Raw genomic sequence first — 14,112 nt, forward strand, 5'->3', positions numbered from 1 at the left:
TAATGCAACAGCACGATCACCCGAAGAGTTTTCATCTTCATTTTAAGACTAAATGGAGATGAGCAAAGCTTGTAATTGCCTTCACTTTTGACGATGAACTCTACATTGCTGTGCCAATTATACCAGTAGTGGATCTCAATCGCAGGTGCAAAATAATGGTGGCATGCACAAACTAGTGGGGATCTCAACCGGTCCGATTCACTTTATTGAACTTGATTTGGATCTTAAGCTACTAGGACCCAGATTTAGTTTCATATACGAATCTCAACCTGAGGGAGTCAAGTTGGACTCCTCTAGAAAGCCCGGTTCAACCCCAATCCAACCTGATGGCATCCCTACAAACAAGCTAGATTCAAATCTGGTTCTGCAATTTTCAGTGCCTGAAATCGGATCTGAACCCAAATCCAGTCGGCCAGATCTGAATAGGATACAATGCAATTTGCTTCGGATCTAAAAGTCGCTTGACATGGATCCATCAGAACACCAGCTTGCTTGACGCAAATACTAAAACAGATCCAGGCCAGTCCCAATCTTAAACGCAAAACACAATGCACCTGCAAGTAATCCGACACAAGAAAAGGAAAAGATCACGATATTCTCGCCAAGAAACGCCCTTTCTCATAAAATTCTTGGGAAAAAAATGAACTCTAAGAGCATACAAAAAGCATACATCTCCCCGAAAACCAGGCAAAAGGGTTCTTACCGCCTGAACTTGGTGAATCCATGGAATTATTATTCAATGTGGTCTCAGAATCCAAAAGTATAACGATATTTTGAAAATGAATAGGGGCGATATTTTTGAAACTGTAAATACTTGGAGAGCACTTTGCTTTTGAATATCCTTTATTTGTCTCTTTACACAAGAGTCCCACATACACATATTGAGTGCCACTTTTCTTGGTTTCATCAAACTTTTTTCTTTCACATACATACATAAATGGACACATGAACAATGTAGAGGCCCCACATTTGGTTGTTTTTCTTGGTGGGGAGACATGGATTTGGACTCAAAGGGGCCTTCACGTATAGCTTTTGCTGATGAGTGTCTGACAGCAACCCACTCCAACCCTTCCTTTCAAACTCAACCTTACGCATGTTCCAATCTAAACAAATACCAGAATTGGAGCCACTCGCTGCTGCTTCTCTCTCTCTCTTATGGAGATCTAAAATCTCCACCGTCGCTGCTACTCCGGTATGGACCAATGGACGGCAGAGATGACAAATCTTTTTGGCTGCCGGATCTGCTCCAAGTTCATGAAGCGTGAAGGGGATCATCATATAGTATGTGTCGCAGATTGTTATTCATGTCATGTAATCTCAAAAGGCTAATTATAATAGTGACAAAAAAGAAAAGTTTTATCGATTTACTGACATTTATGAGACGATTTATGCATTTTCTATGGTTTCGTCTGCTTTCATGCCTTTTTCTCATTGTCTTTATGGGTAGGAACGAACGAACTTCCATTCCATGGTCACATGAGACTTTTCCCGACCAAATTTTCCGATGAATTAGGGGTTTGGACGGGAATCAAAGATGAGATGTCGGAGAGGTGCTGTAATAAAAAGACACGGGTTTTCTTTTGTTCTTTTTTGACACATTAAGATGTAAGAAGTCATGGTTTTTTTTTTTAAGACAGAGCAAGTTGAGTGCCAAAAAAACCCATACTTATGTACTAGTAGTTAATCTGCTCTGACCAAGTTATATAATTCGGCTTTTAATATAATTAAAAGATGTCATCCAGTGCGAGTAATTCGAAAAATGAAAAGTGAAAAATAACGAAGGGAAATTGTTTTCACAGATAGAATTTAACATCGTCTATAATGGTTTCTTTATTAAGACATTTATTTGGTGATTCACATGCATGGAATTCCAACCAACCTCTTCATTCTACGCCCTAAACCTGTTGCACCTATTACTTCACCCTGTGACCAAGTAATAAATAGGTGCACGGTTAGTTTCCTATTCAGTTAGATATTTTCCATAAGAATACGAAGAGATTAGGGGACGAATCTGAGGAGTATTTTGGATTTGATTATGCTTATAATCCTCTCTTCACCTAACTCACAAAGGAAACGATTCAATAGACGATATTACCTTACAAATATAACTTTTTTTAATCTTTGGTAAAAATGTGAAATATGGTAAGTGCCAAGATGTTTTCTTTTACTTCTTTAAATTATTTACTTTTTTGGGCTCAAGGCGTAAATGAGAAAAGGAAAAATTAAATTTGTTTTGCCTTTCCTTTATGTTAATGAATTAAAACCATGCATGCTCTCCGTCTACGGTGGTCTTTTGAGTCCTCCTCCCCTTTCTTCCTCTCTCAATCGCCGTCTTCCTCATGACCACCACCCATCTACCCACTCATTCCCTTTGCATTGCTCGTTAAGTCACAGAAGAACCCTGACTCTCTTTCTCTCTCTCTCTCTTTCTCTTTCTCTTTCTCTTTCTCTCTCTCTCTCTTTCTCTTTCTCTTTCTCTCCCTCTCTCTCTCTCACACACACATGAGTGGACTTACTTGGATACCTCTTAAGACTCTGTGAGTCTGTAATATGATTATCTAATGCAGGTACTAATAGTGGTAACTCGTGTAAAGTACTGTATTTTCCTTTTTTTCGCTTGCTCATCTTGCTTTCAGTCCGTCTAAATGGCGGGCGATGCTTCCGATGATTCTTTGTGACTAAGTTTTCTCATTTGCTTCTGGCGCTTCATCTTGTTGGCTGGGCTTTGATTTTAGATTTCGAGGATGCTGGGAGATTTTTGTGGGGTTCTGGATTTGTCTTTTCTTTTACAATATTTTTTTGTTTGTGTCCGATTTTCTTACTGTGGCAGAAGTTTCCGATGATTGGTTCTCGTTCGTGGTTTTTTTTATTTACTGATTTTGTACCTTTTTCTATTCCGGAATCGGGTTACAAATGATTCTGAATTTTCCTTTTGGGATTTTCTTGTCCATAGGATTGTATGCATCGGTTGTTGACTTTGTATTTTGAGCTTCTTGTCTCCATTTAATGATTCTATGAAATGGCATGTACGGTTGAGATGGTTCTGAATTTTGTTGATGTTTATTTGTTTTTCAGTATGAAGGAGCATTGGTTTTCTTCAGACAAATCGTTTTCTGATCATGTGAAGAGCTTAAGAATATTTAGACTCTCAGCTTAGGAAGGATTTTGAGATTTTTCCATTTTTGTTTGTGGGAGGAGTGGAAGGTTGAGTTTGATGATCGACATTGTAGATTGATCGAGCTGGCTCTGATTACTAATCGGAGACCGGCCTGCATTCGCTTGTCTGTAAAAGATGAAAGGCGGTAATGGCCAAGAAGATGAAGAACTTGAGATGCTTTTAGGGGAGATCCCAAATGCCACTTCTGCTGCAAATCTTCATGTAGAGGAATTCGGCGTGAACAGTTCTTCAATGAGTTTGGTTTCAGCCTCTTCGACGGAGAAAACCATGGGGAAATCCTTTTGTTCCGATTCTCTTAATGACTACTATCTTGCATCACAACCTTCCAAGCCTAGTTCTCCTTCTGTATCACATTCTCCTGTACCTGCTGCGATATGCAGCTCTTTTCCTTCTTTTTGCAATGGCTTGAATCTCAGTAGCCATTCAAGTATCAATTCACCAACCAAGAACATAGTTAATAGAAAAGCACATAGTGAAGATAATTTGGTTGTTGCTAATTCCCCTGGTCGAAAAGAATACCCTCAGCCAGTCGAAAGTGCTGACGGGGAGGACAATTGTCCCAGTATTGAGTCCAAGTTACCAGACGTTCAGTCATTGACATCTGCGCTCTCTAACTTAAGCTTCAATTCTGAAATGAGTATCGGCCCAGCGATGGACGCATCTGTCCAGTATCAATGCTCTCCCAATTCAGGCCTCTTGATAGGAGGCCAGTTTCCTAAACACATGGCAAGAGATGAATCTGGCTTTGAAGAGATTCTTGGTGTTTTTCCTCAATCACCCAATACAGCAACCTGTGTGCATTTTGGAAATACGGCTGTTGAAACGCAGGGGATCATGAGTGTGAGAGGAGGAACATTTCCTTCTCTATTGAGTACCCATGCTGTGGATAAGTTCAATGGGGAGGTGAGCGGGGAAGTAAATTCTAGGTTTTTGAAGCTCAACACACACGAAACTGAAAGAGACAAGCACAATCTGAGGCCCCGCTTACCAGTTGATGAATTTGCAAGTACTTTTGGGGAGCAGCAGCAGAGCCTTCCAATGTATTCAGGACCGGTGCAATTCTCCTCTGGGATTCATCCATTTCAGGTGCATCCTAGTGTACCCGTTTCAGGAGTTGAGTTCCCTGCTTCTGTATATCAACAACAGTATTACTTCAATCTCCATAGTTCCCCATTTATGCAGCCACAACAGTATGGACATCTAAATGCATCTATCCAACAACTTAACCAGTGTCATATGGCATGGCAGCATAGAGATGAAGAAAGTTGTAAAGCGGCACAGCAGCAATTTGCATATTTGCAACTTCAGTTTCAGGGAATTAAGAATGTCAGCCAGCTTCATCCAAACTCTAATGGGCCCAGTCAATCCCTTAACATATGTTCAAGGCAACCGTATTGTGAAGTTCCTATTTCTCATGTTGAGCATCACAGTCTATCTTCAGGTTTGAATGACAATATGTATCCACAAAGATTGAGTCAGTCCACTCCAGTGCTAAAGAATGGCTGTCTATCCCCATACTCTGATCAGAGTTTTTTTGGAAAAAGTGAAAACTGCCTATCTGAACATGGGCAGAACCACACTCTTGGTAATGGTTTTATCTCCCTGTCAAACAGCTCATCGAAGGAAGACTTCCAAGGAATCAAAATATTGGAGAGAGCGGCAAAGCAAAATTTTCCAGAAAGAATATTGACTAGGTCACATGGGGTAAATGCACTGAGGAATTTGAATACAATCTCATATTTGCCAAATGAAATTGCTGTCTCCCATGCCAATTCTAATGTAAGGCCTCTACCAGATCTGCACTCCCATCACCATCATTTAGTTCCAAATGCAGGTTCTTTCACACTTGAAGCTCATAATTCTGGAGGATCGTCTCCTGATAAATCAGAAAGGCTTACACCCAGATCCAGGCAGCACCTGAAATGTGCTTCACTGGATGAAATAGAAGGAAGAATCTATGCTTTTGCTAAGGATCAGCATGGTTGCCGTTTCCTGCAAGAAAAGTTTGTTGAGGGCACTGCTGATGATGTCCAAAAAATATTCAGTGAGATAATAGTTCATATAGTTGAACTTATGACAGATCCTTTTGGGAATTATCTTGTTCAAAAGCTGTTGGACGTATGTAACGAGAATCAGAAAATCCAGATACTTCATGCTATTACCGGAAATGCAGGTGTGCTTGTGAATATCTGCCTCAACATGCATGGGTATGTCTTTTTCCTTGGTTCATGGAATATTCATGACATTAGTTTTTCCCTTTTCAGGGTCTGTTGCTTATCGTCTTTTTTCCTTTCCCTCTTTAGGACTCGGGCTGTGCAGAAAGTAATAGAAACTCTTAAGACTTCAGAGCAAATCACAATGGTTGTTTCGTCGCTAAGGGATGGTGCAGTTACATTAATAAAAGACTTAAATGGCAATCATGTTGTGCAGCGCTGCCTGCAATGCTTAGAGAATCAACACAATGAGGTAATCACAAGTTTACCTTGTCGAATTTTTTTATAGAGTAGTCCTCCTTGTAGTTTGCTTCTCATGTCTAAGTTGCATTTCATAATTCACAATGACACTTACATTATCAACATTATTGCCTTGCTTGCATCATATCTGTAATTCCTTTGTCCCAAAACATAATAAACAAATGTTCAGTGGCAGCATACAAGTGCTCTCCAAGCAAACTTTGGTCAGGTAAAAAACAGTATTTTAGTGGATCTCCACTCCCATTCTTAATTTCTGAGCCTCAACTGGTATGTATCCTGGAGAAATTTTCCCAAGAACTTGTATGCATGTGGTTGCACTGCTTATCTTTTATGCATGTGGTCGCATTTTGATTAAGTTGAGCTAATTATGAAACATGGCACAGGCATCAATGAAGTCGACATATTTGTTCCATCTATAACCCAGCCTGTTGTGTTTTTCCTGCTGCATGTCATGATTCTTTTGTGCCACTATTTTCTTTCACTTCACAGAATCTCTATCTCTATTTATCACTACTTAATTTATCTCAGTTTGCATCTGCTTTTAGCAAAACATCTCTTGGTGGTTTATTTGGACCTGTGGAAGGTATCTGACTTGAAACCATATTAAGAATTTGGCTGTCATTTTACTCCCATCACTTGATGCTTTCTTTGGATCTGTGGAAGTTGTATCACTTTTAGCGTGTAACGAACCTTTTATCCAAATCAACTACTAGCTCCCTTTTTCAGCCCACTTCAGCATCTTCTATGTTGCTTCTTCTTCTGCAGTTATTTATTAGTTCCTAGAATACAATTTGAATTTTATTAGTATGTTCTATCATCCTTTTCAGCTAATGTCTAGTAGTTTTGTGAAGTTCACAAAAATGAGAAGACTGATCCATTTTGCCATACAAGATCTTTCTTTTTGTCATTGTCCAGAAATTTATGGTTTTTAGTTTGCTAAATGTTGTGTATGGTGGCTGTTTATATTCACCATTCAATGGGAACTGAAAATCTTTGTAGCCAATTGACTGCAATAGGTCTCTATAATAACCTTAGTTGTTGTAGCAGATGAAGCATTGGATAGTTTCTCAGTTAAGTAATTATAAAGTTCTATCTGACAACCACAGCCAGCTAATGCGGAGATTTCCTATGCTTCATTGAAAAATGTAAAGCTACTTTTCTTCTAATTTGTTTTTATAAACATATGGTTTTCAGAAAGCTTTAATAGCTTTTTGTTATAACAAATGAGGTGGGAATCAATCTTATCTGCAATTATGTATGCTTTTTTTTCTCATTATTTCTTATTCTTTGTCGGTGGATGTTTGTTGCAGATCATTTTCACTAACTCAATATGATATGTGCAAATCTGGCAGTTCTTATTTGATGCTGCAGCTGCTCACTGTGTTGAAATTGCTACACATCGTCATGGTTGCTGTGTGCTGCAAAAATGTCTCCACCATTCAGAAGGTGAACGGAGACAACGGTTGGTCTCTGAGGTTGTCATGAATGCACTGATCTTATCACAAGATCCATTTGGGTATGCATGGCATATCATGATATTTATAATCTGTTCTTTACATTGGATGCGATACTGTTCAAGTGCATTTTTTCTTGGCTTGGAGCTGTCATTTACAAACTTGGTCTTTGAGCCTCCTGCAGGAACTATGTTGTTCAATACGTAATTGAACTTGGACTTTCATGGGCAACAACACATGTAATAGACCAATTAGAGGGCCATTTTGTGAACTTATCTACACAAAAGTACAGCAGTAACGTGGTCGAGAAATGTTTGAAAATGTCAGAAGATGAAAAGCGAGCCCTCATTATTCATGAACTTATTGACGATCCACGCTTGGGCCAACTCTTGCAGGATCCATTTGCCAATTATGTTGTTCAGTCAGCACTTGCTAATTCGAAGGTTTACGTTCGTTACTGCATATTGGTCTATGTATTTTCACTTACTTAATTTATTACCATACTGATTTTTCCTTGAATCTTTTCCAGGGACCTGTTCACTCTGCTTTTGTAGATGCTATAAAACCTCATCTACCAGCACTTAGAAGCAATCCTTATGGGAAAAGAATCCTTTCCTGCACCAATCTGAAAAGTAAATAGCTATCAGTTTGACTGAACTCTTGCTTCTGTACTCCATAATATTTGCAGCTTGTACTCACTCCAGTTTTGCAGCTCAGATGATCATGTAAAGGTGTAAGATGGAAACACAGAATTTTCAACTTGGACTGCAAAATGCTTTATCCCTCCATCAAAGCACGAGCATGATGACCAGGAGGTAAACAACTTTTCTAGTTTTTTTTGCTTTCTGTTAGTATGAAGAAAACTAGTAAAGTTGTTTAGGAGTCCATTCTATGACAACTAATACTGAATGCTTCACAGACAGAAGAGGTAGGATGCTTTCAATAGCCTGATCGGAAATAAAAAAGTGTGAGATGTAAGTTGTGGAAGTGTGATCTTGTTCTCCATGGAAGAGTGTTCATACTTGACAAGAAATATACCCTAGATAGTTCAAGAAATAGTACTAGAAGGAATTCTATGTTGTACTTTTGTACTTTCTGTAATCATAATCTCATGTTTTGTCATATAAAACCTTTCTTTTTGAGTTCACTGAGTAGTGTGATGATTTTAGTAGTTATCCGGACTAACTGCATTGAATCAACTAACTCAGCCAGTAAACAAGCCACATAAACAAAGCAATTGATTCGTGGTGAGAGCTCCATATGATCATTTGAAAGGAATTTTAGTTTTAACGTCAAATACAGCACGTGAGTTGGTCTATAATCACCCTACCATTCAAGTGAGCAAGGTCATGCTCCAACTCCTCAGCATTTGTTGCTTGGAAGATGTGAATGTCACATGTGCGTTTGATAGAACATGCCACAGTTGACAAAAAATTCTACATCAACTGCTTAGTCACAGAGCATTCGTTTTTCTACCCTGATATTCATCAAACTCAAAACTTTACGTAGTAATATCAAGTGGCTGCAGTGTTTTATTATGCATATAAGCTTCATTACCATGGCTAAAAAAATTTGGACTGATGTAAGTCATCATAGGTAGCTTTTGCAATATTCTAGGATTAATTAGCTCTCTATACTAGTGGTGAATGAGTTGGATTCCGCTCTAACTCATATGATCCAGGGCATTTGACCTAGTTAACTTGGCCTATTAAGGATGTTCTCCAAGGCCGAAAAAAAGTGCTTTCATCCTTGTTGCAACCGAGTCATCGCAAGAGATGCAGTTCATGCTGGAAAAATTTTGTACTAAAGAATGTCCAGAAAGCATGCAGTAGCAGAAGATGCAGGCCGAGGAAGATGTGATGGGTTTAACAAGGACTGGTTTTAAAAGCAAGAAAAGGTCTAGACGTGTATACTTCTTTACTAGCTTTCTGAAAAGGTTGGTGGAACATGACATGCTTGATTAGAGGTCTTGTTATTCTAATCCTGCACACACTAGTGCAATAGATCATGTAATATTTATTTCAACTTGGAAGGTCCCTAGCCTATAGATGGCTCTGTCGTAGGCCTGAAATCATGAACGTTGCCATAGCTATTGCAACTTGGAAGGGCCCTAGCCAATAGATTAGCTGATTATTTCTCATCCTTTAAGCATTCCCTAAGAAATTCTAACGGAACATTGATAAATGTGAAAATAACAATTTAAACCCAAAGTGTAAGAGCTTAGACTATGGAATGCCAAACCGCTACAAGCTTGATTCTTGCCAAACTACGGGAGGCAGAGGCAGGCCCAACGTAGACACAGGGTTGCTATCCATCAGCATTTCGAATAATTTATCCAACCTCCACCACTTTTAACTGGGCAGAGTGTTCAGGCTTGAACCTGGGACGGGAGGAGTTGAATTTTAGTTGAAACTGGTGGTCTGCTACGGGTCGGGTCTGTACAGTTCCTGATGAGAAAAACAAAATTATAGTCTTGTGCCAACAAGAGCTCCATCTACCATGCCTATATATATATATATAGCCCATTGTCGGCTGCAATTTGGTAAGCAGTCAATTGGTAATATTTTGCAGTCCCTGTCTACTGCCGATTACACCCATTTTGACCACATGGTATTCACATGATTCACTCCATGTGACTGAAAAAGCAGCAAAGAATAACTATTATTTAAGAGCGACGTGGTTCCCACTAGACAGTACACTGTTATTATTGTTGGTTATTGTTATCGTTCTTATTACTCCTGCCGGTATTTAGGCAAATAGATATTAGACTGATCCTTGTGAGTTACAACTCTTAGACTTCCTTCGGTTCGAATAAAGTATGTGATGCTGTACAGCTAAATCGTCAGACTCTGGTCCGACTACTAATATCTGCATGTCTTCAAGTGCAGTGCAGGTCAGGTCTTATCAAGAATTCCATCCCACTTATTTTATCCCTTTTTATTTTTTTGAGATCTCAAAATTCGGTTTCTGGCAAGAAGGGCATCTCTTGACCGGATGTCTTTCGGTCCACTGATCAAAGTGGTGCAAATGAAATAAAGAAAAATGAATGGTTTATGAATTTTTACTACAACAAACTTGTGTTTTGGTGATATAACAAAAACATGTTTAGCTCCATATTTCATTAATTTAACCGCCCATTTTTTATTTAATTTAGGCAATTAAATGAAAAAAATAACACTAAAGCGTGCTTTTGTGTTCTGTCGACCTGTTTTTATAGAATTTCCATTGTTTATCTGTTATAATGGTAGTACAATATTATCTAGTAAAACTTTTTAAATTTTCTAAACAATTAAACGAGTTGAAAGCAAAGAGAATGGTGCGTCTGCTTGTGAGTTCACTTTACTAAAAATTGCGTAGATCATTGCATATGAATGTTCAAACTCGTCTTAATAAGACTGGAAGGCAATGGCTCAGCTATCCACGGTCGATCGTCACAATAAGCAGGAGTTTCCTTATCAGTCCTTAGTTTGAAAAAATAAAAAATAAAAATCACTGTGAACATGTCTATGGGCTATGGCGACGTTATTTACTAGCTACGGTGATGCACCGACTGGTATACTCGTTGGTATAAATTTCTGACAAGTCTCCCCCGTTTTTCCTATCCGACTGCTCCTTGATCGAAGATACTCCCAAATCCCAAGGCTTCCAGAGTATGCAAATTACTATTTCTGCCTGTGGAACTGAACGAATTCCAGGTTGTTTCAGCAATTCCGTTATGCCGTTTTGACTAATAAGTTCCAGGTCGTTTCAGTATGAACAATGGAATGAACATCTTCCTTCTGTTAAGCAATTCCCTTCTGTCGTTTTGATTAATAAGGAGATGACGAAAAGCTTCTGAAAACAAATCATTTCTGCACTCATTCATGAAAGGGAGCTTCTCTAACCATACTAATCGAAGGGCCCAAAGGTATCATGGATCTCTCACCAGTCTTCAAGGCTACAAGAACGTTTTATTCTACCTCAACAGCTATCCCTGTGAAAAAATGGATAGACAGATGTTACATGAGAATGGTGACTTCCCTCAGAACTTTGGCAGCATCCTCAGGAAATACAGGATTTATATAACACCCAGTAGCCATCTCGAATCCAGCGGTCCCAATTAGCTGTGGCACAATCTGTATGAACCAGTGAGCATAAGGCAAACTGTCGGCGCTCATCTGAAAGGGAGAGGTGTGAATCATGTAATTGAATGGTGGGTCGTTCAGTTGCTTAGAAAGCTTGAGCAGCATGAGCTTCAGCATACTTCCGAGATCAGTAGCCTGCCAAGAACATTGTCCCCCGAAATCAAACCCTCATTACATTTAACAAGGAAATGTTTGCTGATGATCTGATCATGAGAGATGGATTAACAAGTAAAATAGTAAACATGTACGTTTCTTAGTATATGGTACACCAGACAGAGTGACTTTTGCATTTTCTTCGTTGATTGCTTGTGCCTGTTTTACGGTATGGACGACTAAACAGCCAAAAAAAAAAGGGTTCAGAACTAGCAATTTTTACCTTCTCATGATCGATTTCTTCGAAATGAGAAGCATGCAGCCGAGGAATTATCCATATCTCAAACGGCAACGAAGCTGCAAAAGGAACCAAGGCGAAGAAGTGGGTCGATTCTCCAACCAGAAGCTCCTCGGTCTTGATTTCACACAGAAGGCACTTCCCTGTCCTGCAAAAGTTCTCCTTCGCACTGTCAAGCCGAGCAGAGACAGTTGCTGGAACAAAGGGAACACCCATGAGCTGACTGTGGGAATGGCTCATTGATGCACCAGCTGATGCCCCATGATTTTTGAAAACCTGAAACAGAAGGTTCAATTAAGACCGTAAGGTAATCTAGAACCAAGCTAGAAAAAATTACTACCATGTAAGTAGCATATCCCCATGTTCGAGGATTCTACTCTCAACAACAAAAATAAAAACATGGAAAATAACAGAAGCCAAGCAATTTCCCACATTGGAGATTTTGTCCTAACGGGCCTGCCTGGTTCATGCCAAGCACAAAAGAAAAATGCAGAAAGATCATGACAGCAAAAGAAAATGTTGTATTGGCTTTGAATCACAAAACATCGAGTAAAACCCGCGTTGGCCTGTTGTATTGGCTTTGATTTTCCAATATAATGAACCAAACAGACAGCCTATGGGACAGAAACTCAACAAAAAGGTGGAAGTGTTCTCATTTTTGAAAGGTTGCCGACATCCATGATCCATGGCCTCAAATGTCCTTCGCTGGGAGTCCACGCTAATCGTACCAGCCGGTCCATCATCGAACCCAACGGTCGAAAGGGAACAGATTCGTGGCATCGACCCCAGAACAAAACTTTAGTCCAAAAATTCCCAATCGCTTTTTCTTTTCAATTCTAGTAGCCAACCACTTCCACGTAAAAGATTATATTCGCCAAATTTACCCCCAACCTTTCTGGTTAATTTGGCACCACCAGAATTTGCTGCCAACTTCTTCATCACTGCCTGCATCAGGGACTTGACATTTGGGTCCACTACAGCGTCAGCCTCCAAACTGAAAATACTGCGAAACAAAGAGAGAAAACCCGCAAGTTTGAAAAAAGAAGCCGTGTTTGGAATAAAACCAGACTTAAGCGGCATTTTAGAAAATATCTGCTATAATTCAGACGTGGATGGCTCAGACTTTCTGTCTTTCTTTACAAATTCAATCACCGCAAGAAAATCATTTCGACGAAGAAATGAAAGGAAAGAATCCCAATTCGCCCGGGGGAAGAAGAATCGAGTTCGGGAATTGTCTTCATCACCTGAACGTACTTGACGGATTCGATCTTCGCCAGCTGCCCGATCCGATCCTTGTAAGCAAGAAGCACGTCGCCGATCTCCTTCGCCGACAGGTCCGACAGGTTCACGCTGTGGTCCGGCGTCTCGATGACGACGTCGTGGAATCCGAACCCCGGAAGAACGAGTTCGCAGCCGCCACCATTATTATTAGGGTTCGGGATGTCTAGCGTCCTATTGAGGGCGGGGTAGAGGTTCTCGATGACGCGGATCTTCCAATCGATGGTGTCGGGCGGAACTCTGACGATCTCTGGGGCGCATTCGTGCTCGTGGTGCTTGCAGAAGGCGCAGGATGTCCGGGCAGGGTTGCCGGCCGACTCGCCCGGCTTCTGGTGGGCCTTGAAGTCGGACGGCCTCTTCGCCCGCGCGGGAGAGAAGATGATCGATCGGTTGAACACGACGTCTCTTCGGATCTCTTGCATCGTCCTCGAAGAAGCTATCCTCTCTCTCTTCTTCTGGCTTCTTCTCTTTGGAGATGATGCTCTCTCTCGCCCTCTTTGCCCATGGAGGGGGACAGAGTCGCGGGTTCTCTGGCCGTGAAGCGGATCGGATCCGGACCTTTTTAAGAACAATTAAGCCGAATGAAGATCCAAATAAAGCATCTATGTGAACCATAGGCTTTTGGAGAAAAATACGATCAATAATCTTCCAATGCTAGGAAGTAAACTAAAATTTTGTCCACCTTCCTACCAGCATCCCTGGTGATGTTACCAATCTTCTGACTTTGAGATCCCAAATCATGTCCAAACCTTTACAATTTAACGTCTCCAGTTGCTCGGAACATTAAGAAAAACAACTCATATTTTATTAAGTGATCGGCAGATTCCTGGCCGTATCAGCTAATCTACGACTTCTTGGCGGATATTTTACAGGGATTATTTCCCTCTCATCATACTGATTTGTCGATCGATATGCATCGATTCCGATGATAAAGTTGATTGTCAGTGACGTCGGTTGTCTACGTTCACCTTACTTCAGACTTATTTTTTTTAAAAATTACTACCTTATTAGATAAACATCACTTGCAACATAGTTAATGAGTTCGAGACCTGGTGGAAGCTGCAGCATGGCAGACCCCAGCTACAATATCCGACCATAAAAGGGAGATATGGGGATTCTGCAATATGTTTCTCAAAAAGGGACCAGAAGGACTACTTTACTAGGAAGAACCCCAACAGGAGCTTTATACCAAAAAAAAAGAGAAAACAATATG

The 14,112-nt window shown here is 40.2% G+C and overlaps 2 protein-coding genes across 3 annotated transcripts; one reads left to right on the plus strand and one right to left on the minus strand.

Moving 5' to 3' along the window:
- Positions 1-2,293: 2,293 nt before the first annotated feature.
- On the plus strand, positions 2,294-8,253 carry LOC116248757 (uncharacterized). 2 transcript variants are annotated; one of them, XM_050076373.1, is made up of 8 exons: positions 2,294-2,567; positions 3,076-5,385; positions 5,482-5,644; positions 7,005-7,168; positions 7,291-7,549; positions 7,636-7,738; positions 7,819-7,921; positions 8,026-8,253. In XM_050076373.1, exons 2-7 carry the CDS (start codon positions 3,293-3,295, stop codon positions 7,833-7,835), a joined length of 2,799 nt encoding a protein of 932 aa, XP_049932330.1. In that variant the 5' UTR covers positions 2,294-2,567; positions 3,076-3,292; the 3' UTR covers positions 7,836-7,921; positions 8,026-8,253. The 2 variants fall into 2 exon arrangements, with proteins under 2 accessions (XP_049932330.1, XP_049932329.1); XM_050076372.1 differs by having other exon boundaries at positions 7,824-7,921.
- A 2,630-nt stretch (positions 8,254-10,883) lies between these two features.
- On the minus strand, positions 10,884-13,547 carry LOC116247847 (ADP-glucose phosphorylase). Its single transcript, XM_031620211.2, has 3 exons — positions 12,866-13,547; positions 11,607-11,897; positions 10,884-11,365 (listed from the first exon to the last, which is right to left on the minus strand). The coding sequence occupies exons 1-3, from the start codon at positions 13,319-13,321 to the stop codon at positions 11,105-11,107; spliced, it is 1,008 nt and encodes a 335-aa protein (XP_031476071.1). The 5' UTR covers positions 13,322-13,547; the 3' UTR covers positions 10,884-11,104.
- Positions 13,548-14,112: the final 565 nt, after the last annotated feature.

Source organism: Nymphaea colorata, chromosome 2, assembly GCF_008831285.2.
Source record: "Nymphaea colorata isolate Beijing-Zhang1983 chromosome 2, ASM883128v2, whole genome shotgun sequence".
Lineage (NCBI taxonomy): Eukaryota > Viridiplantae > Streptophyta > Magnoliopsida > Nymphaeales > Nymphaeaceae > Nymphaea > Nymphaea colorata.

Bases quoted from the DNA above. Each gene is read 5' to 3' on its own strand.
- LOC116248757 (XM_050076372.1), top strand. From the start codon at position 3,293: ATGAAAGGCGGTAATGGCCAAGAAGATGAAGAACTTGAGATGCTTTTA. The intron at 7,169-7,290 runs GTATGCATGGCA...AGCCTCCTGCAG, and splicing joins TTATCACAAGATCCATTTGG to GAACTATGTTGTTCAATACG. The intron at 7,739-7,823 runs GTAAATAGCTAT...TTTGCAGCTCAG, and splicing joins TTCCTGCACCAATCTGAAAA to ATGATCATGTAAAGGTGTAA.
- LOC116247847 (XM_031620211.2), bottom strand. From the start codon at position 13,321: ATGCAAGAGATCCGAAGAGACGTCGTGTTCAACCGATCGATCATCTTC. The intron at 11,898-12,865 runs GTGATGAAGACA...CTTCTGTTTCAG, and splicing joins AATCCGTCAAGTACGTTCAG to GTTTTCAAAAATCATGGGGC. The intron at 11,366-11,606 runs GTAAAAATTGCT...TGTTCTTGGCAG, and splicing joins AAGAAATCGATCATGAGAAG to GCTACTGATCTCGGAAGTAT.